Source organism: Vicia villosa, unplaced genomic scaffold (genome assembly GCF_029867415.1).
Source record: "Vicia villosa cultivar HV-30 ecotype Madison, WI unplaced genomic scaffold, Vvil1.0 ctg.000058F_1_1, whole genome shotgun sequence".
Taxonomy (NCBI): Eukaryota; Viridiplantae; Streptophyta; class Magnoliopsida; order Fabales; family Fabaceae; genus Vicia; species Vicia villosa.
In genome coordinates, this window is record NW_026704987.1 from 615,220 (window position 1) to 638,837 (window position 23,618).

The 23,618-nt window shown below is 36.6% G+C and overlaps 2 protein-coding genes across 2 annotated transcripts; both read right to left on the reverse strand.

Moving 5' to 3' along the window:
* Positions 1–1,574: 1,574 nt before the first annotated feature.
* LOC131623213 (uncharacterized) lies at positions 1,575–11,802 on the reverse strand. The gene is made up of 5 exons (XM_058894211.1): positions 10,798–11,802; positions 4,136–4,767; positions 2,449–2,455; positions 2,250–2,309; positions 1,575–1,811 (listed from the first exon to the last, which is right to left on the reverse strand). The coding sequence occupies exons 1-5, from the start codon at positions 11,800–11,802 to the stop codon at positions 1,575–1,577; spliced, it is 1,941 nt and encodes a 646-aa protein (XP_058750194.1).
* A 9,718-nt stretch (positions 11,803–21,520) lies between these two features.
* LOC131623214 (uncharacterized) lies at positions 21,521–22,626 on the reverse strand. Its single transcript, XM_058894212.1, has 2 exons — positions 22,470–22,626; positions 21,521–22,383 (listed from the first exon to the last, which is right to left on the reverse strand). Exons 1-2 carry the CDS (start codon positions 22,624–22,626, stop codon positions 21,521–21,523), a joined length of 1,020 nt encoding a protein of 339 aa, XP_058750195.1.
* Between the last annotated feature and the right edge of the window lie 992 nt (positions 22,627–23,618).

Below are 23,618 nucleotides of genomic sequence, written 5' to 3' on the forward strand. Positions count from 1 at the left end.
TCAAAACAAACCACATATGAAATTGAACAAATAGAATTAAGGGCATTAAGAGTCTTGTCCGCCAATATTTATTCTTTTCAATTTTGTTGATCTTTTTGTCTTAAAAAATTTGAAAACTTTGAAGATTTTGTAGGCTAAATTTCTAGGAGTGATGAAAAAGTTTGATTGTTTACCAATTTGGAATTCTTTTGTACTGATAAGGATGAGAAACCGTTTTTGAATTTTCTTTTTAATAATAGTAAAATAATAGTGATAATAATAATAATAATAATAATAATAATAATAATAATAATAATAATAACTATGATAAAAATAAATAAATAAATAAAACTAAAATAAAAAAGCTAAATAATAGTAAAAAAACTAGAAAGAAAAAAAAAAACTATACATACTTAAAAACGTGACATCTATTTTTTTCTTTTCATTATTTTATTTAAAATGAATTAAATGGTAAAAAATAATAATAATATATCAATATGATTCTAAAAACTTAACTAAGTGAAATTATGTGATTAAAAAAACTAATAAAATTAAGGACAAAACTTAGGTACAATTCTTTAGGTGTGGTTCTTACTATTTTCCAATGAAAATATGACAAATATACTTAAATATTATTTAGTGAGTGAAAATAGGAAAAATTTGCATACGTGTAAGAGGTGGTTATACACTTGTCATATTTTCATTAGAAAATAGTAAGAACCACACCTAAAGAATTGTACCTAAGTTTTGTCCTAAAATTAATATAATTCTAAAAATTTAGTAACAACTAATAAAATATAATTCTAAAAAAATACTAAAAAAAAATATATAAAAAATGATAGTAATTAAATTCTACCTAATTATGTAGACAAAAAGGGGATTTGAACTCAGGTCGTCCCATGTTAGCATTCCTTACCTCACTTTTTACCCGCTGAACCATCACACTCATTCAAAATAAAATTGCATTTGTAAAAATATGGAGGGTATGACAATGCACATTAACATGAGTGTAGTAGCTAAATGAAACATTTGTGAGTAGAGACAACCAAAATTATCAGAAATCTCTTGATCTCATACCTTAAAATCTTTTTTTGAACTAAGGTGCTTAATTGTATGCATGCATGCTATGCAAATGACTTAAGAAAGTGTATGTATATGAAATGATAAACATGAGTCAGACAAAAGTGAAATTAGGAGGGCAAATTTTGGGGTATAACACTTAGTAATTTAGTATAATATTAAAAATTAAATTTATTAATATACTTTCGGTGTAATAAAGCAAGTTATGTGCAAAAGCTACTTTCAGCATATACTTTACTTCTTTTGAATTTGGAAAATTAAGACAAGCTCAGCATTATGTTCCTAACAGATAATGCTATAAAAATTTGTTTAACAGTCCATAAATAACAATTTATTTTCTCCAAATCAGAGGTTCTAGCAAAGTCAGCTCAACAATTGTAGAGCCATAAAGGCACATACTACAAAATTCAAATAGCTACTAATGAAAAGGCAGAGCAAAATTATTCTCGATGGCAATTCCTATGACAATGCTCATAAGAAAAAGTGTTATCTTAAACCAATGCAAGGAATGGAGTTTAGCAAGCAGGGCTATTCTGTTGAAGAAAAGAGACTGCATGCCTGACATAAGAGAAGTCCTTGAAGGGATTTCCACCATTTGGGCTTGCAGCCAGTGAATCAACAACAGGCATATCAGTCCAACGCTTCTCAAAGTTTGCAACACGGTACTTCCCAGCTACTTCTGGTCTAAAGCTTGGTTGGATTTCACGTGCATCCAACTTCTTCCAATTTGATTGGTTTGAACCACTTGTGCACTTTAATTACCGCAAACCCTTTAGCTCCACAACTCAACCGCTTTGGTGCTTCCTTCTGTTGCAGGTGTAACACAGTAGCAAAGTATCAATATAATGAAAGATAAATATAATTTGAATAGAAAATGACCTCTCGCATGTAGGGAAAAGGTCTACACTAACAAAACTTTACATTAGGGACTAATTGGAAGAGCTTATTTAAGTTACAAAACAGCCGCAACATCTAAGAGAACATCCGAGATTCCTGCAAAAACTTAATCTCAGCAACAGCATTTCCTGCTAAATATGTTGCTAAGTTCCTGAAATTCTTGAAGTGAATGAATAAACAGCAACTCTGATTCCAGCTTTCAGTGAAGCAACAGAATAAGCACCGACATTGAAATCAGTCCATTCTAAGGGGATATATAGCACTATAGGAAAATAGAACCATCTAGCACTTACCATTTTGAATTTTTCCATAGTTATTGAGAGGACTCCCCTTGAAGAATCCATATCATTGGTCTGCATAAATACCAACAGATGGTTAAAGCAGCAATCGAGAAAAATGAGCTACTGTTAAATACTTTTGATAGTGGCAGTACAATATACACCATATGATCCAACATCCGATTATGATTATCCACTTCCTCATGTATATCACCTGACAACTGTTGCAATCATATTCACACCCATTAAAACAAAAAACAACTCAATTCCTACAATAAATTATCTTTTACTTCCCAAACAGTCAGGTAATATTTACAAAAGTGCAGTAGGGCGGGGCCTATGTCGTTGGTTTGAAATTTGATTGACATCTCAAAAGTGGTGATGCTTAATGTCCCCATATCAAACAATATTGTAGTTTGAATCATGTTGCAACTTTTTCATCTAGTTTAAAATAACCTGTGAATGGATCTAGAAGTTCTCCATATGTAATATCAAATTAGTACAAAACTATATAATATTAATAGCAAATATCAACTTAGACTTAGCCAATATGTCATAACTATATCCAGCCTCAGTAGAAAATTTAGGATCAATACAATTAATATTGACTGCATTTCCAATATTCATGATAGGACTATTATTGAGAGTAAATAGTCTGCCATCATTTTCCTCTTGGAGAACCACAGTTTCATCATTAGACTTCAAGTAGACAATGAAGGGGTGCCCATAAGAAATTTGATTAGAGAGTTGTACAACACTTCTAATGAGGCAACCACATCACAACCTGAAAGAGGACAGTAACCTGGAGTGTCAAAGCACTTGTATGTTTTGTCAACGGGAACTTTGTTCAGTTTGATGCAGACCCATGCTTATACGTTCCTTTTCAATTTTATCTAACTTATTTCTGCAGATCTCAACGAACGATCGGACCATTCAACATCAACAACGTGTGTCATCAGTTCTAAAAAACGCAAGCAACATCATCATCAGTCCTCAAAAACGTAAATAACATCATCATCAGTTCCCAAATCTTGAATCATCACCGCCGCCGACGCTAGCGAATCGGAAGGAGAGAAAATGAAGCGGAGGTTGAGATTGGCAGAGAAGATGAAGAGAGCTGCCTCCGCTATTGAGCTTGAGAGAAGGAGAACGGAAAGGATGAGTCGTTGTCATTTGATCGGAGAAAACGGCGGAGGGTGAGGTTTTTATAGCGTCGTCGCAGTTTTGATGGTTAGGGTTTTGTTGGAGAATGAATTGTCATGCTCCCAATATTTATAGACTATAAAAGTACACTAGAAATAGCTTCCCAATTGATGTCAGATATAGTAAATCGATTCACTGATGCATTTGAAAACATCAAAAAATTGATGAATAAAGAATTGGAAAAGAGAAAGCATTGATTTATGGAGGACCCGAGGATGATTGGAAGTGGAAGGGATGGATTCAGTTGTTGATGTCTTCAAGAACACATGTTTCCAAGAGTGCATATTTTCTTTTTTGGGGATGATAATTATTTGCTTGGAGAAGGAGAACCAACACAGCAATATATTCAATACAAAAGCCCAACAATTAAGAGAAAGTAATCTAATAACAAATAATTAATAATTGATAATTAATAATTATTTTAATAAGATTGATATAAATGGAAACCTTTCCTATAATAGAAATAACAAAAATAGAATACTCTAAAATGATGACACTTGGCAAAACTTATCAAAGTTCTCATCTAGCTTTTTTATTATGAATTATTATTATTATTATTATTATTTTGGAAGAATAAGAATTTATATATATTCCAAAAAGCTATTATGTACAAAGCGACCTATAAAGGTCCAGCAACAAACACCATGGACAATCTAGAAACTAACCCCACAACTTAGGCTAGCAGCATTTGAGCTAACCTTTCTCTATACTTAGGGTAATTCCAAATTCTATTTGTAATTCTTTCTATAATTCTATTCACAATGTGTTTATCATCGATCTCATTTCTAAACACTCTAGCATTCCTATCTAACCAAACAGCGTAAACTGTTTCAGCCACAACAGCCTTCACAAAGTGCTTCCTCCAGTTTTTACTCTTGCTGATTTTTATGAGCCAGTGCCTTTCATGGTTCCAGTCTTGAATGTTATGCTGAATGCACAGCCATCCAAGGATCTCTCCCCACACCTTTTTTGAATACCTGAATTCGAAGAAAAGGTGATTCACAGTTTCTATACAGTCACAGAACATACACTGCTGATCCACATTAATGCCAAACTTTGCTAAACGGTCTTTAGTCGCAAGCCTATCTTGACACGCCAACCAAAAGACGAAAACTTCTCTAGGACTCGCTTTATTCTTGCAAACCAAGTCACGCCATTCCACCAGAGTATTACGCTTCATATGTTCCATATACATGCCCTTAGTTTGGAACTTGGCCCCATGATTCAAGTGTATCCATTGTTGCATACCTGTGACCTCTTCTCTCATGTTCAGAATACTCTTAATTATCCATGAGCCATTCTCCTTAATCTCCACCTGCATAACATCATCCTGTTTTACATAGTAGGAATGTACCCATTTTACCCATAAGGTGTCTGCCTTGCTGTATAAGTTCCATAGTGTCGTGCCCTCGGTTTTTTACTACCTCTCATGTGAGAGATACGAACTGACTCTTCTTTTGTTTTTGAGTTTTGAAAATCAGAGAGTCTCCACCGACTTTTATTTTATCCAATTAAGGAAAGGTTTATAAAAGAAACAGAAAAAGACCTTTAAGAGATTTTGGGTAAGGGGGTAGGTTATACAAAGGGAAGGTGTTAGCACCCTTTGTATCCATGGTTATCCATGGGCTCTTAATTGCTTAGCTCACTTGTTTTGAATCATTTGTCTTGCCTTGAAATGCTTGTATGTGGTCTTAAAATTCATTTTGTAAATTGACTTTATAATGATCCTTGTGCGGATGTATACAAAGTGTTTTACCTTTCGAAGGATGTTTTGAAAAAAAGAACGTTAACTTCGTAATGATCCTTGTTTGGATATATACCAAGTATTGTCTTTTTTGAAAGTTTTATTTTTGAAAAACAATGATATATGAGACATTTGTTTGTTTTGATTTGAGCAAGCAATTAGGAGGTCTACCCTAAGTTTATAAGGTCTTTTCCCATTTCTTTTAGAAAATTCTCCTTTTACCGAATGTAAACAAAGGTTCGATTTTGCATTTGAAACAGTGGAATTTGGATTTTGAAAGGAGTAACAGAGGGATTACCCTAAGAGGTGCAAGTGTGATTGTGTTTTGATTCAGATATTTTTATCTTTGAAGTTAGTGATCTAACGCTTCAGTTTTTATCTTTGACATACACGCAGTTTTATATGTACTGGAATTAAAATGCGGGAATGTAAAATGCGGAAAGTAAATCTACGCTATTACATCGATTGTGCGGGAAATGTAAACTACGCTATTTACATGAATTTGACAACCTATACACTTTATCTAGGAATTTAAATTGCAATAAGATAAAAGAAATATTTTTGGTTTTTTGAATGGTTGATTTTAATTAGGATTAATGCATGATTAATTTAATTAAAATGAGAAAAAGGTAGAAATAAAATTTAAACCTAAAAATTAAGTTTAAAATATGTTCATATTGCTTGTTAATTAATTTTAAAATAAAACTAATTTTTTTTTGGATTTTTTGAAGTTGTTTTTGACATTATTAAGTTAAATAACATATAATTATGCAAATAATTACACAAATAATTAAAACTTAAAGAGAAAAATATTCTAAATATGTACAAAATTAGTCTATAATATATAAACTAAATTTAATAAAAAGAACAAATTTTTTTTTGATTTTTTGATTGGTTGAAATAATTAAAAAGCAAATATATAAATATATACTTAATTAATTAAACAAAATATTTTAATTATTAAGAAAAATAAAATATTTTTATGTCAAAAAATAATAGATTATTTTATACGCCTAAAAATATTTTTATCATATTTTTTTGATTTTTTAAACTATTTTAAATTAATTTTGTAAAGAAAATAAAATAAAATGGAATATATATAAATATATTAAATCTGGATCATGTGTGGCTAGCTGAAGAGTCCATAGTATGGACTTGCGTGTGACAAGCGTTAGATAGGCTGATAAATGGATCTGATGGTTTCGATTTTGAGGAGCATGGCACGTGTATCACCTGCAAAAGCACTGAATCAGAGAATTTTAAAAAAAAACAAAACGCGCGCGCTCTGGCCTGTAGGGATGCGCCACGTCTTCGTCTTCTACCTCCAGCCTCCACTTTTAACAGCGTTTTTGCCAAAAAGCGCTGTAATAGATGAGCTTCATCCCTGCAAAATAGCGAATAGGGGTAAACATGCACAAATTTTTTTTGCGACCTATCCATTCTATTCGCCATGATCCACTGAATTCAATCATGTCATTATTTTTGTCTAATTTTGCCTCTAACGAAAAACCCCAAAATAGAGTTCAAGAACCCTAAAATGGTATCTTCATGGATACGTGACCAAACTTCAATTAACTTTCCAGAAACGATCAGAACAACAAACCAAACTCAAATATATGATTACATCGTGTTAAATATGCATGTATGATTATATTTTGGTAGGTTTATGTTTGAGCAAACCGTGAGCTTTAGATGCGTGTTTTTTGAGGTTTTGCTTGCTGAAAACGATTGGGATAGATTCAGGGATGTTTGAGGAACGTGTTTGAGTATTTAGTTTGGGTTGAATTGAGCTTAAAATTAAAATTCGAATTTCAATTTTTTCCAATATTTCAAGTTGTGTACAAGAGTGATACAAGCAAGAGTATGGTTATGAATTTGTGTCTCTTGATTAATGAAGTGTTCTACTTCATTTATAGGAGATAGAAGTACTTAAAAACTAAGCTACCAAGCATTGATGTTGTTAGAACAAGATTTGTTCTGATCAATATTCTTAGTTTTGATGATAACAAGGATATGAATTTTGTGTGAGATAATGTGGTACTCTAATACATTGCAATTTCCCTTTCAGGAAATATATAAAGAGTATGCACAAATCAGCGCTCAGAAGCTTTGACTCAGAAGGTTCAGCATGCAACATCAGAACATGGTCTGGCAAGACATCAGAAGATGGTCAAAGCAGAATCAGAACATGGGTCTATGAAAGCATCAGAAGAACTTGAGATCAGAAGCAGAAGCACTGAAGTTCTCATGGTATCACGCTCAGAAGCACTTCAAGGTCAGAAGACAAGAAGATGCTATGCACCAAGCTGTTTGACTCTGATGATATTCAAACGTTGTATACATAAACGTCAGATCAGAAGAAAGTACAAGTGGCAGGCTACGCCGACTGACAAAAGGAACGTTGGAAGCTATTAAAGGCAACGTCAGTAGACACAGCGTGAACAAGGCTCTAGGTAGTTGACAAAAGCGTGAAACATTAAATGCAATGCTGTACGGAATACGCAAAGCATTAAATGCTCCAAACGGTCATCTTCTCAAAGTGCCTATAAATATGAAGTTCTGATGAGAAGCAAGGTCACAAAATTTTCTTGACGAATTCACTAACTATTAACTTGCTGAAACGCTGTTCAAATCAAAGCTCAGAAACTTCATCTTCATCAAAGCTCACTACATTGCTGTTGTAATATATTAGTGAGATTAAGCTTAAACGTTAAGAGAAATATCACTGTTGTGATTATAGCTTTTCAGAAGCATTGTAAAACTCTTATTTGATTACATTAATTTGTAAGTAACTAGAGTGATCAAGTGTTGATCAGGATACTCTAGGAAGTCTTAGCTTGTGTCTAAGCAGTTGTAATTAGAGTGATCACGTGGTGGTCAGGATACTCTAAGAAAGTCTTAGCTTGTGTCTAAGAATTTGTTCCTAGAGTGATCAGGTTGTGATTAGGTTGTGATCAGGATACTCTAGAAGACTTAGTCGTGGGCTAAGTGGAAAACCATTGTAATCTGTTGCGATTAGTGGATTAAATCCTCAGGTGAGGTAAATCACTCCGTGGGGGTGGACTGGAGTAGTTTAGTTAACAACGAACCAGGATAAAAATAACTATGCAATTTGTTTTTATCGTTCAAGTTTTTTTAAGACTACACTTATTCAAACCCCCCCCTTTCTAAGTGTTTTTCTATCCTTCAGATGTTTCTTTGAATCTTTGAATTTTATAATATATAAATCTTTGAATTCAAGCAACCATGGCTTGATTTTTCTTCACCCTCTTGCCCTAGGCCTGCTGTACCCTTTCATGCTGCAGAGCTTTGAATGATTCTTGGTGACTCATGCTTAAGAACAAAGCTACATAACATTATCCTTTACCATTTCTTTTTCAATTTAATTTTAAATGAAATAAAATTAAACCAAAAAAAGAAATAAAATGTTATGGGCCTTAGGTTGGTTGTGGGAGGCCCTTAGCATTGTTAGAAGCATGTTTGGATCATGGAAACTTGGCCCCTTTTGAAAAAAAAAACACTTTTGATCAATGTTGATTTCATGCATTTTCCCAAAAAATAGCCAACTTCAACAAGGCATAAATCCCTCAATTTTTATCATATGAAGGAGTTCTTGTACTTTTTAGAAACCTCAAGATGTCCTCTACAAGCCACTTTGGAAACTATTTTTCATTTGGAGAAGTTATCTTGATGTTATGGCCTTTGAAAAAAAACCACTTTTTGTTGACTTTGAAAATGACCTGTAATGTCCTGGCTCATATTTTCCAAATGGTGAATCTAATGACCATGGGACCAATTGCATTTGAAAGATAATTGAATTTCCTTCAAAATGAGCTTTGGTTGGAATTTTTTGGATGAATGATGAGAGAGTTATGACCAGTCAAAGTTCAGTTGACTTTTTAGGAGAAAACCCTAATTTTGAAACTTAGGGTTTTGCTGATTTTTTATCTTTCCTTGATGAATTATGATCAACCAATGATCAAATGATGAATCTTTTGATAAAATATGGATGTTGACAAAAAATTTCATTTTTGACTGTCTGTTGACTTTTCGGTCAAACTGGTCGTCTGTTGACTGTTTGAGCTGCTGACTGTGCGTCTGAGCGAATTGAAGTCTGAAAATTTGTATGGTGGTACTTTGAGATATATGGAGGTCCATGAAATCCATTTGAGGTCTCAAAAAACTTATTCTCCTGAAAAAAACAAAAACCCTAGTTAAGGACTGTTCGTGTAGGAGACAGTTGAGCGTACCTGATTTTTGTGCAGTGCTGAGTCTCTGCTGATCATGTGATGTTCAGAAGACTTCTAGAACAAAAATCTTGGAACTTTGAAATGCAAAAAGATTGATTTGATTGATGGTACAAAACACGGAGAATGGCACTGTCAGCGGGTTTGACTGTCAACAGACTGTTCAGGCATTAACGTAACAGTTAAAGTGAAAATTCAACAGGTAAAGTTAATTTTTCTTTTTGTTTTTTTTGTTGTGTTAGTGGTGAAAATTTATTTACATGAGTTGTTAGAAAAACACAAACATAATAAATAAATAAAATATACCGTACGCGAACAAAATTACTGATAATAACCTTGAAAAATATTTAATGCACAGTGAAATAAATGTTTAACTGGCAGAAAACACACAAAATATTATCTGGAAAATTAAACTACAGTACGACAGATAGTACGACATTTAATACTGACAGTACAAATATTACATAATATAATGAATAGTACGACAAATAAACGGTAAATTATTTGAAAACAAAAGATACGACAAACTTTAAAAATGACGATTAAAAATGCATGCCATAAATAATAACATATAGATGATTGGGAGTGTAAACAACCCAGGTCCGCATTTTTCAGGACTATGCAGACAGAAAAAGGACATGATCACCACCACGACGGTGATGACCATAATAAAACACGTATCCATCCACTTCGCCATTTTTGCCGGGGAAGAAGAGAGAATGAATATGAGGTAGAAATTTGAGAGATAAGTTGAAATTTGATGTGAGATTTTATGAAAAAAATGAGAGGTATTTATAGAGTGAAAAGAAGGATAGAGACGTTGGGGAATGAAGTGATTCCGTACAAAAAGGAAAATTTGAGTGGTAGTAGGATTTGAAAGAAAGTGTATGGTAGGGTTTGAAAAGAGAGATATATAGAATAAAGTTAAGATTTGATTTTGAAAGAAAGAGAAAGAAAAAGATTTTGAAAATAATAGAATATAGTACAAAAATTAGTGGGAAACAAAAAACTAATAATAATTTACTTGTTACCAGTACAGTCTGAATCCCCGGACTCTACGCCTGCAAAAATTTAATTCTGTACCAATTGCGTCAGTACTATTTATCTGCAAATAAATCTCAAATAAACAGCGTGTGTGAAGTGATAAACAGTAATTGGTGTTTGCGTAAGAATAAATTCAACAGCGAACCAAAATACCGTATAAGAAAAAATTCTAAAAATCGAGTATTCATGAAATCAGGATATTTATGAAATAAAATCCAAGATTATATGAAACTCCCAATTTTTAGACAGAAGTCTGCTGCCTTCTTTCTGAAAAAGATGCGGGCAAATTTTGGGGTATAACACATAGCATTCTGCTAATGCATACTTTATTCCACACCTGCAGATTTTTAATGCCCAAGCCCCCATATTTTTTAGGTGTACACACTTTGTCCCAAGCCACCGGAGCTTTCCTAGTCACCTTATCAGTCCCCGACCACACAAAGGACCTGCACATTGCTTCAATTCTTCTAATGACCCCTTTAGGCAAAGGTAGACAGCACATCCAATAGTTCACGCATCCAAACAGAACAGTGTTGACCATCTGCACACGGCCAGCATAGCTAAGTAAATGGGAGCTCCAATGTGTCATCTTGCCACCAATTCTATCAGCCAAAGCCATACATTGATTATTAGATAACTTCCTGCTAGTAAGTGGAATACCTAGATACTTGAAGGGTAAGGAACCTCTCTTGAACCCTGTAATCCCTTCAATCCTGGTGATACCACTCTCTTCCATGCCACCACAGTAGATTTGACATTTGTTTGGATTGACTTGCATCCCAGTGGACATGGAAAACTCCTCAAACTTTTTCATCATCATACTAACAGAACCACTGTCTCCTTTGGAGAAGAGTAGCAGGTCATCTGCAAAACTCAGATCCACAAGATTCAGCTTCTCACAGTTTATGTGGAATTTGAATTCAGGTTCAGTGCTTAGACAGTCCAGTTTCCTATGCAAATACTCCATTATCACCACAGACAGCAAGGGTGACATAGGGTCACCTTGCCTTAGACCCCTTGCAGCTTTCATGTGCTTAGAGATACTGCCATTGATGTTGAATTGGTAAGATACAGTGGTTACACCCAACATAATCCAGCTTATGAATTTCCTAGGAAACCCCACTTCAGCCAAAATACATTGCATAGCCTTCCAGTCAACTGAATCATAAGCCTTCCTAATATCCATTTGAACCATTACTCTTGGCATGCCACCTTTCCTCGAGTATCCTCTAATGAGTTCATATGCTAACAGAATGTGGTCATGAATTTTCTGTCCTGGCACAAAGGCAGCTTGATTTCTACTGATAATACTCCCCAGGACCTTGCTCATTCTGTTGGCAATCACCTTGGATATTATTTTGTAAACTGTTGTGCAGCACGAAATAGGTCTAAATTCCTTTATGGTTTCAGCTTTATCATGCTTGGGAATCAAAGTTGTTAGAACAAGATTTGTTCTGATCAATTATCTTAGTTTTGATGATAACAATAATATGAATTTTGCTTAAGATAATATGGTACTCTAATCCAATGCAATTTCCTTTTCAGGAAATATATAAAGAGTATGCATAATTCAGCGCTCAGAAGCTTTGTCTCAAAGGGTTCAGCATGCAACATCAGAACATGGTCTGGCAAGACATCAGAAGATGGTCGAAGCAGAATCAGAACATGGGTCTATGGAAGCATCAGAAGAACATGAGATCAGAAGCACTGAAGTTCTGATGGTATCACGCACAGAAGCACTTCAAGGTCAGAAGATCAGAAGATGCTATGCACCAAGCTGTTTGACTCTGATGATATTCAAACGTTGTATTCACAAACATCAGATCAGAAGGAAGTACAAGTGGCAGGCTACGCTGACTGACAAAAGGAACGTTAAAAGCTATTAAAGGCTACGTCAGTAGACACAGCGTGAACAAGGCTCGAGGTAGTTGACAAAAGCGTATAACATTAAATGCGATGCTGTACGGAACACGCAAAGCATTAAATGCACTCAACGGTCATCTTCTCCAATGCCTATAAATATGAAGTTCTGATGAGAAGCAAGGTTAACGATTCTGCACAAAAACAACTCATATTAACTTGCTGAAACTCTGTTCTACTCAAAGCTCAGAATCTTCATCTTCATCAAAGCTCACTACATTGCTGTTGTAATATATTAGTGAGATTAAGCTTAAACGTTAAGAGAAATATCACAGTTTGTGATTATAGCTTTTAAGAAGCAATTGTAATACTCTTAGAATTGATTACATTAAGTTGTAAGGAACTAGAGTGATTGTGTGGATCAGAATACTCTAGGAAGTCTTAGAGGTTATCTAAGCAGATTGTAACTAGAGTGATCGTGTGGATCAGTATACTCTAGAAAGTCTTAGAGGGTATCTAAGCAGTTGTTCCTGGAGTGATCAGTGTGTGATCAGAAGACTCTGGAAGACTTAGTTGCTGACTAAGTGGAAAACCATTGTAATCCGTGCGATTAGTGGATTAAATCCTCAGTTGAGGTAAATCATCTCTGCGGGGGTGGACTGGAGTAGTTTAGTTAACAACGAACCAGGATAAAAATAACTGTGCAATTTATTTTTATCTGTCAAGTTTTTAAAGCTACACTTATTCAAACCCCCCCTTTCTAAGTGTTTTTCTATCCTTCAATTGGTATCAGAGCCTGGTTCTAAGGTGCAAGCACTTAACCGTGTTTAGAAAAGATTCAGGAAGAGAAAAACGCTTCAGTAAAAGATGGCTGATGAAATTGCAAAGTCTACACCTGCATCTACATCTGGCTCTACTGAGCAACACAACGGTAACAATGGTTATACTAGACCGCCGGTATTTGATGGTGAAAACTTTGAATACTGGAAAGATAAACTGGAAAGTTATTTTCTTGGTCTAGATGGTGATCTATGGGATCTTCTGATGGATGGTTACAAACATCCAGTAAATGCCAGTGGCGTAAAGCTGACAAGGCAAGAAATGAATGATGATCAGAAGAAGCTTTTCAGGAATCATCATAAATGCAGAACTGTTTTGCTGAATGCTATCTCTCATGCTGAGTATGAGAAGATATCTAACAGGGAAACGGCCTATGACATATATGAGTCCTTGAAAATGACTCATGAAGGAAATGCTCAAGTCAAGGAGACTAAAGCTCTCGCTTTAATCCAGAAGTATGAAGCCTTCAAGATGGAGGATGATGAAGACATTGAAAAGATGTTTTCAAGATTTCAAACTCTTACTGCTGGATTGAGAGTTCTTGACAAGGGATACACCAAGGCTGATCACGTAAAGAAGATCATCAGAAGCTTACCCAGAAGATGGGGTCCTATGGTGACTGCATTCAAGATTGCAAAGAATCTGAATGAAGTTTCTCTGGAAGAGCTTATCAGTGCCTTGGGAAGCCATGAAATAGAGCTGGACGCAAATGAGCCTCAAAAGAAAGGTAAGTCTATTGCATTAAAATCCAATATCAAGAAATGCACTAACGCTTTTCAGGCTAGAGAAGAAGATCCTGAAGAATCAGAATCTGAAGAAGAAGATGAACTGTCCTTGATCTCCAGAAGGCTAAATCAACTCTGGAAGAACAAGCAAAGGAAGTTCAGAGGCGTCAGAAGTTCAAAGAAATTTGAACGTGGAGAATCTTCTGATGACAGAAGATTTGACAAGAAGAAGGTCATGTGCTATGAATGCAATGAGCCTGGACACTTCAAGAATGAATGTCCAAAACTTCAGAAGGAAAATCCCAAGAAGAAGTTTCATAAGAAGAAAGGTCTTATGGCAACCTGGGATGAGTCAGAAGATGATTCAGACTCTGAAGATGAGCAGGCTAACTGTGCGCTGATGGCGACAGAAGATGACGGATCAGAATCTACATCAGAATCAGATTCTGAAGAGGTATTTTCTGAACTTACTAGAGATGAGTTAGTTTCCGGTCTAACAGAACTTCTGGAATTCAAGTCTCAGATTAGTCTCAAATACAAAAAGCTGAAAAAGCTATTTGAATTCGAAACAAAGAAGCTTGAGTTGGAAAACTCTGAATTAAAAGAAAAACTTTTAAAATTATCCAATAATGTTGGATCTCCTTCTGATTCAGAAAAATCCACTCCTAGTCTAAATCATATTCTGAAAGAATATGATTTAAGTTTCAGGAAGTTCTTATCTAGAAGTATTGGCAGAAGTCAGCTAGCTTCTATGATATATGCTGTGTCTGGAAACAAAAGAGTTGGCATTGGTTTTAAGGGTGAAACCCCATACAAACTTGAACCTGTTGATGAAAGGAAATTCACATACAAGCCATTGTATGATCAGTTCAAGTATGGCCACTCCCATGATATTAGGCACACTTCACATGCTCAAAGTTTTCACATAACACACACCAAAAAGCATGTGACACAACCTAGGAAATATCATGAAACTCACATTAAAAATTATCATGCTGTTCCTCCTATTGCTTACAATGTTAAACCCAAGTTCAATCAGAACTTGAGAAAAACTAACAAGAAAGGACCCAAGAAGATGTGGGTACCTAAGGATAAGATTATTCCTATTGCAGATATCCTTGGCTGCAAAAAGGACAAAGCACAACATGTCATGGTACCTGGACTCTGGATGCTCACGACACATGACAGGAAGAAGGTCTATGTTCCAAGACCTGGTGCTTAAGTCTGGAGGAGAAGTCAAGTTTGGAGGAGATCAGAAGGGCAAGATAATTGGCTCTGGAACTATAAAGTCTGGTAACTCTCCTTCCATTTCTAATGTACTTCTTGTAGAAGGATTAACACATAACCTCTTATCTATCAGTCAATTGAGTGACAATGGTTATGATATAATCTTTAATCAAAAGTCTTGCAAGGCTGTAAATCAGAAGGATGGCTCAATCCTATTTACAGGCAAGAGGAAGAATAACATTTATAAGACAGATCTGCAAGATCTTATGAGTCAGAAGGTGACTTGTCTTATGTCTGTTTCTGAAGAGCAGTGGGTCTGGCACAGAAGATTAGGTCATGCTAGTTTGAGAAAGATTTCTCAGATTAACAAACTGGATCTTGTCAGAGGACTCCCTAATCTGAAATTCAAATCAGATGCTCTTTGTGAAGCATGTCAGAAGGGCAAGTTCTCCAAACCTGCATTCAAGTCCAAGAATGTTGTTTCTACCTCAAGGCCATTAGAACTCTTGCACATTGATCTGTTTGGCCCAGTCAAAACAGCATCTGTCAGAGGGAAGAAATATGGATTAGTCATCGTAGATGATTATAGTCGCTGGACGTGGGTAAAATTCTTGAAACACAAGGATGAGACTCATTCAGTGTTCTTTGATTTCTGCATTCAGATTCAATCTGAAAAAGAGTGTAAAATCATAAAGGTCAGAAGTGATCATGGTGGTGAATTTGAGAACAGATCCTTTGAAGAATTCTTCAAAGAAAATGGTATTGCCCATGATTTCTCTTGTCCTAGAACTCCACAGCAAAATGGAGTTGTAGAACGAAAGAATAGGACTCTGCAAGAAATGGCCAGAACCATGATCAATGAAACCAATATGGCTAAGCACTTCTGGGCAGAAGCAATAAACACTGCATGCTATATTCAGAATAGAATCTCTATCAGACCTATTCTAAATAAGACTCCTTATGAATTGTGGAAGAATAAAAAGCCCAACATTTCATATTTCCATCCTTTTGGATGTGTATGCTTTATTCTGAACACTAAAGATCATCTTGGTAAGTTTGATTCCAAAGCACAAAAATGTTTCCTTCTTGGATATTCTGAATGCTCAAAAGGCTACAGAGTATACAATACTGAAACATTGATTGTGGAAGAATCAATCAATATCAGGTTTGATGATAAGCTTGGTTCTGAAAAACCAAAGCAGTTTGATAATTTTGCAGATTGTGATATTGATATATCAGAAGTTGTTGAGCCAAGAAGCAACGCATCAGAAGCAGAGCTTCTCAGAAGCAAAGAATCTGAAGATCAAGTATCAGCTTCTCTAGACAATCTAAGCATTTCTGAAGAACCATCTGTCAGAAGATCATCCAGACTCATTTCTGGTCATTCAGAAGATGTCATTCTTGGAAAGAAGGATGATCCAATCAGAACAAGAGCATGCCTTAAGAACAATGCAGACTGTCAATTAGGTCTTGTATCTTTGATCGAGCCAACTTCTGTTGATCATGCTCTAGAAGTTCCAGACTGGATAATTGCTATGCAAGAAGAACTGAATCAGTTTACAAGGAATGATGTTTGGGATCTTGTTCCTAAACCAGATGGATTCAATATAATCGGTACAAAATGGGTCTTCAGAAACAAGCCCAGAATGAGAAGATGAGAAGTTCTTATGTATGGGTATCTTCTGAAATGAAATTTCTTTTTAAGAAGTTCTGATTGAAATCAATTAGAAATTGTGATTCAGTTATTACTAACGTTTCATTGTCTAAGTTGATTCAGAATCTCTTTAAAAGCATAACAGCTGTAACTGGCTATCCAGATGGTAAACACGTGTTCACTATTCCTGGACAAGCGTGCGTGCAGTTGAGGGGACGTCTACTTAGGTAACTGTGCAAATCACGTCTTTTGTCATTATTATCTCTCCTCACGTCACGTAACATTAAATGCTTTTCATCATTTACTCTCTTTCAGTTTTCTTTTTAGATTCTTCAAACGTTTCTTTTCCCTCTTATATTTCTCTCACTTTGCATTCAGTTTCTTTTTCGTTCTCTCTCTTTGCACTCATATCATAAACCCTAGCAGTTTCCAATATCTGCAACTTCATCATGAATCCATCGTCAAGCTCTGGAAATCAAGATAATGATCGGAAACAAAAGAGAAAGGCAACTGCTGAACCAGAAACCAAACCTAAAAGAGTAAGGATCACCTATGACCCTCTCAAAGTGAACCCGTTCTCTTCAAAGACCTCCACCACCTCTTCCTCCTCATTCATCCTCTCGGAACCACCTTCTTCACCATCTGATATCTCCTCTCCTTCAACCCATCCATCAGATATTTCTTCATCTCTCTCACACCCTTTTCCCACCAGAACACCTAATCCCTATAGTGTTGTTCTTCCCGACTCCAGATTCACTGTCAACCCTCCAACTCCTACCACTCAATCATTTCTGGAGCTTTTACATTCTGATGTAAATGGCTGGTTGGAGATTCTGGGTGCTGCTCACCTCAACCATCTGGATGAGTATGCTACAAGCAACCTTTGGGATACCTTTCGTCAGGATTTTCTGGCTAAGGCTACAGACACTCAGAGAAGGATCATGTCTGAAGCTCCTGGTATTCGTGGTCTTCGGTTGGAAGTTGGTGAAAGCAGCTATCACCATTTCATCAGGAACAGAAGTGTTCTTGAGAAGAAGTTACCTGCAGATGAGTTGGAAGAAGAAAATCTCTGCAGAGACATCGTGGTGTGGAGACCATGGTTTCCTGTGCTGACTGGAGATTTTCAGTGGCTGTTCAACTGGTTCAGAATGAACCCTTCTGAAAAAGCACCTCACATGGTCTTTCCAGTAGTGGTTTATCCTGCTGAAGTTGCTGGTCCTACTCCTCCAACAAACCTAGCAGCTATTCTTCAAGCGCTGGAAGATGGAACTTCTGAGCTGCCTGAACCAGAATATGCTAAGGCTACCTCTGAGTCAGACTCAGATGAGGAAATGGAAGATGCACAAGCTGGAGATCTCCCAGAAGATCACCCTGCTGAGATTGCTGTCCCTTTTGGCAGAAATTCAGGTGCCTCTTCTTCTGGTGAAACCTCAGCTCTGATGGAGACCTTGGAAGCTCTTCATCAGAATCAAGCTATGCTGGCTTCTCGTTTGGACGCGCAAGAAGTAGCCAATGCTGAGTTTCGCTCCTTCATGGCAAGGCAAGCTACAAGCACTGACGGGATTCATGATGTTCTGGCGCGGATTTTGCGTAGACTAGGATCTTAGTCTTTGGTCTTTGTAGTTTTCTTTCCTTGTTGCATCTGTTTTCCTGCATTCTCTCTTGTAATCTTTTTGATTATCAATGAAAAATTTCTTTGGTTTTACATTCCAGTGGTTTTATTTGTCGTTTTATTCATCTGAATCATTTGAAATATTCTTTTTGATGTTATGACAAAAAGGGGGAGAAGATAAATGATAAATGATTTGATTAATCTATCAGTTGCTGGGTAAAGCTCCCACACATTTACTAACAAGAACTGCAAGTTCTATATGGTTTAAGTGTTTTGCAGGTATAAAGAAGTGAAGAGAATCTTCAAAGCAAACACAAGAAGCAAAACCATAAGAAGTGTTATTCTGAAAAGAATAAACTCATGGAAACTGAAGCAAGCTGAGTGCTGTCAAGCTTCAGAAATCAGAAGCAAGAAAGAAGAATGAATCAGAAGCACTGATAATAGAATTTGATCCATATTTGTCTATTTGCTTTGACAAAATTCTATTTGCTCTGATAACATTATTTTAGCCTATATGGCTCTGATACATATCATGTGTTTTAATATACATTTTATGTTCTGACTCGTTCATGCTGACTTTTGTCGTTTAGTTTTTGTTCTGTAACATTTCAGGATGTAGAGATGCTCTGATGATGCTCTGGTACATTCAACAATGTTCTGATACAAATCTAGCATGAAGTGAGGTTGGTAGAAATTCAAGCTCTGAAGCTATCCGAGGGAAGCAGAAATCAGAAGCTGTGATTGTTCTAAAGATCCAGAAAACTCAAGTTCTGAAGCTGTCCTAAGTGGAAGCAGAAATCAGAAGCTGTGAATGTTCTGAAGATCAAAGAAATTCAAGTTCTGAAGCTGTCCTAAATGGAAGCAGAAATCAGAAGCTGTGAATGTTCTGAAGATCAAAGAAATTCAAGTTCTGAAGCTGTCCTAGATGGAAGCAGGAATCAGAAGCTGTGAGTGTTCTAAGGATCTAAAGAAATTCTAGTTCTGAAGCTGTCCAATGGAAGCAGAAGTCAGAAGCTATGAATTCTCTAAAGACAGAAGCTTATGTGATCGTCTCTACCGAAATAATCAGGGAAGTCTTTTATTAAAGTTCTTCGAGTATTTATTTCAGGGGGAGATTATTTATCTCAGGGGGAGATTGTTAATCTCAGGGGGAGACATATTCATATGCTTATGCTATAGCTGTGTAATTTGTCTTTTGCCGTCTGCTCTTTCTGATCGCAAATTCATATCATTTATATATGTTTTTGTCATCATCAAAAAGGGGGGGATTGTTAGAACAAGATTTGTTCTGATCAATTATCTTAGTTTTGATGATAACAATAATATGAATTTTGCTTAAGATAATATGGTACTCTAATCCAATGCAATTTCCTTTTCAGGAAATATATAAAGAGTATGCATAATTCAGCGCTCAGAAGCTTTGTCTCAAAGGGTTCAGCATGCAACATCAGAACATGGTCTGGCAAGACATCAGAAGATGGTCGAAGCAGAATCAGAACATGGGTCTATGGAAGCATCAGAAGAACATGAGATCAGAAGCACTGAAGTTCTGATGGTATCACGCACAGAAGCACTTCAAGGTCAGAAGATCAGAAGATGCTATGCACCAAGCTGTTTGACTCTGATGATATTCAAACGTTGTATTCACAAACATCAGATCAGAAGGAAGTACAAGTGGCAGGCTACGCTGACTGACAAAAGGAACGTTAAAAGCTATTAAAGGCTACGTCAGTAGACACAGCGTGAACAAGGCTCGAGGTAGTTGACAAAAGCGTATAACATTAAATGCGATGCTGTACGGAACACGCAAAGCATTAAATGCACTCAACGGTCATCTTCTCCAATGCCTATAAATATGAAGTTCTGATGAGAAGCAAGGTTAACGATTCTGCACAAAAACAACTCATATTAACTTGCTGAAACTCTGTTCTACTCAAAGCTCAGAATCTTCATCTTCATCAAAGCTCACTACATTGCTGTTGTAATATATTAGTGAGATTAAGCTTAAACGTTAAGAGAAATATCACAGTTTGTGATTATAGCTTTTAAGAAGCAATTGTAATACTCTTAGAATTGATTACATTAAGTTGTAAGGAACTAGAGTGATCGTGTGGATCAGAATACTCTAGGAAGTCTTAGAGGTTATCTAAGCAGATTGTAACTAGAGTGATCGTGTGGATCAGTATACTCTAGAAAGTCTTAGAGGGTATCTAAGCAGTTGTTCCTGGAGTGATCAGTGTGTGATCAGAAGACTCTGGAAGACTTAGTTGCTGACTAAGTGGAAAACCATTGTAATCCGTGCGATTAGTGGATTAAATCCTCAGTTGAGGTAAATCATCTCTGCGGGGGTGGACTGGAGTAGTTTAGTTAACAACGAACCAGGATAAAAATAACTGTGCAATTTATTTTTATCTGTCAAGTTTTTAAAGCTACACTTATTCAAACCCCCCTTTCTAAGTGTTTTTCTATCCTTCAAAAGTAACAAGTGTTCTGTTGATCCTATCATCCAGTTTCCCTTCCTCAAAATAGGCTTTCACAGTTTGCATCATATCATTCTTCACCAATTGCCAGGAGTTTTTGAAGAATTTCGACCCATACCCATCAATGCCTGGAGCAGTTAAATCACCAATGCTATTCAAAGCATCCCACACCTCTTTTCACTAACAGGATCGACCAACATTAGCCTTTATTCCTTCCCTAATTGCCGTCCCCTTCTCATTGCAACAATATCAACTCCCCTTAACTCCTTAGTAGCAGTTCCCATCAGTCCAAGATAAAAATCTAAGACTTCCTGCTCAATATCTTCAGGGGTGGTACAAATCTCCCCATTATCTCTAACCAGTCTATGAATTGTATTATATTTTTGCTTTGCCTTCAAAGTAGCATGGAAATAGCTGTTGTTTCCATCACCTTTCCTGATCCACTCCACCTTAGCTTTCTGTCTTGCAATTTGTTCATCCAGATCATTCAGATTCAATACATCCTCAGTAAGGCTTTTCTCCATTTGAACCAGGGCAGAGTTCATTTTGTTATTCCTTAACTCTCTCTGGATTTCCATAAGCTCATTCATTTTCTCCTCTATTTTACTCTGTAAGTTCATCAGGGGTCTATGCAATTTTCTGATTGAGGGCTACAATCTCTTGAGTTTGTTCCACATCATTTGACTGTTATTACCATGTATCTTCCTTTTCCAATTCTTTTCCACTTCTGTCCTGTACCCCTCAGCCTCTATCACAGCATTTATAAACTTGAAACTTGTCTTCTTTCTAACAACTTGCTCATTACCTTTGATGCACAACATTGCATGATCAGAAATTCCAGGCTCCAAGATGTGAACAGTTTTATCTTTATTACTTTGGATCCAGGCCAGATTTCCTATCACTCTATCTATACAAGAATAGATAGCACCTTCAGCATGTTTGTTATACCAAGTGAACTTATCATCAATACAGTCAACCTCAAAGAGTCCAGTAGCCACCATCATCTCTCTAAGATCACTAAACTCAGCCTCTTTGACCTCATTCCTTCCAATCCTCTCATGGAACCCCAGTACATTGTTAAAATCCCCAAGCATAATCCAAGGCCCCTGCTGATTGGATCCTAATCTCTCTATATCTTTCCATAACTCTTTCCTTCTCTCGAGCTGGTTAGCTGCATACATTGCAGTAAGCCACTGCACAAATTTACCATCCCTGCCATACAACCCACAGTGAATCATTTGATCAGTCATACTCACTGTTTGAATATTCACCTTACTACCTTGCCATAAGATCCAAATTCTCCCATTGGCATGATTTCTATAGTTATCACAAACCTGCCAATTCCCACCAATTTTTTGCCTCCATTTCTCAGCTTTCTCCTTCTTAACCCTGGTTTCTAGCAATATCGCAATATTAGGCTGTAGCTTAAAGAGACGGGAGCTTATCTCTTTCTGCTTAGCTACCTTATTCAGCCCCCTTATGTTCCAAGAAACTATCATGTAACCCCCATGGCCTGCACCACGGGATCATTCCAGTCCCCTAAGGTGTTAAAACCATTGCTACTAAAAATATGCTTTAAAGACTCAACATTACTCTTACCTTTATCACGTATGCCTTTCAGCGCTTCTGTCCAGCTCCCATCATCACCTTCAAGTGCCACATGTTCAGGTTCCTTCCCCATTTTTGGTGTTTCCTTCTCATTAATATCACTGCTCAAGGTAGAACTCGACCCTCCCTGCTCTTTCTTTTGCCACATCTTGACTGTAGGTTTCTTCTCCACTGAACAGATATGCCCTGCCTTCTGACATCTTTCACAGTACTGTGGCCTCCATTCATACTCCACCTTTTGTTTTCCCTATTTGCCCTCATAACTGATCACAATTTCCTCTTGGAGTTTCTGAGTTATGTCCACTTCAACAAGGATTCTTGCATATGTCACTCTCAACTTCCCCGCTGTGCATTCATCCGCAAACAAGGGGGTACCTATGACACTCCCTATCTTTCCCAGGCTCTGTTCTCCCCACATTTGGATTGGCAATTGTGGAAATTTCACCCAAATAGGAACTGTCCGCAGCATGTCTCTCTCCATCGAAAAGTCTGGTCTTCATTCCATGATTACCATAGGCATGTTCCTTATAGTATATGGCCCTTTCAATAGCACAGCTTCCCTATCCTCATCAGATTTGAACTTCAAGATGAAGTAACCCTCATCATTGTAGAAAATTTCTGGAAGTTTCACAAAATTCCACTCCTTCATCATATAACTCTTCACCGCGTGCATACTCAGGTTACTCCCAATCGCATACATGATGAGAGATGTATCCCAGAATCGAATTTGACTCGCAACATCATCTTCTTCGATCTCCACCACTGGCTTTCCATTGACGATCTTAGGAGCGACAAACGCTAACGCTTTGCCATTTGTTGTTAATCGATTACCGCGTATCACATCGACCCAAAGCTTGGCATCTTCATCGTTCTCTTGATTTATCGTCGAACTCCCCAATTTTTTAGGGTTCAGACAAAACCCTTGATTCGTATCTTTTTCCTCCTCCGCGCCGTTCTTCCCCTTTTCTACCATCACCACACCTTCCGCCTCCACCTCACTTGTATTTTCCGCCGTAGTTTCGTCCCTCTGCTGCATTGGGCTCACCGTTGTCGGTGCCGGAGTGACCTGTTTGGGTGGTCGCCCCCGTTTCTTCGACAGTGTTCCCTTCGCCATCAAACTTCCACTCAATACACAAATTT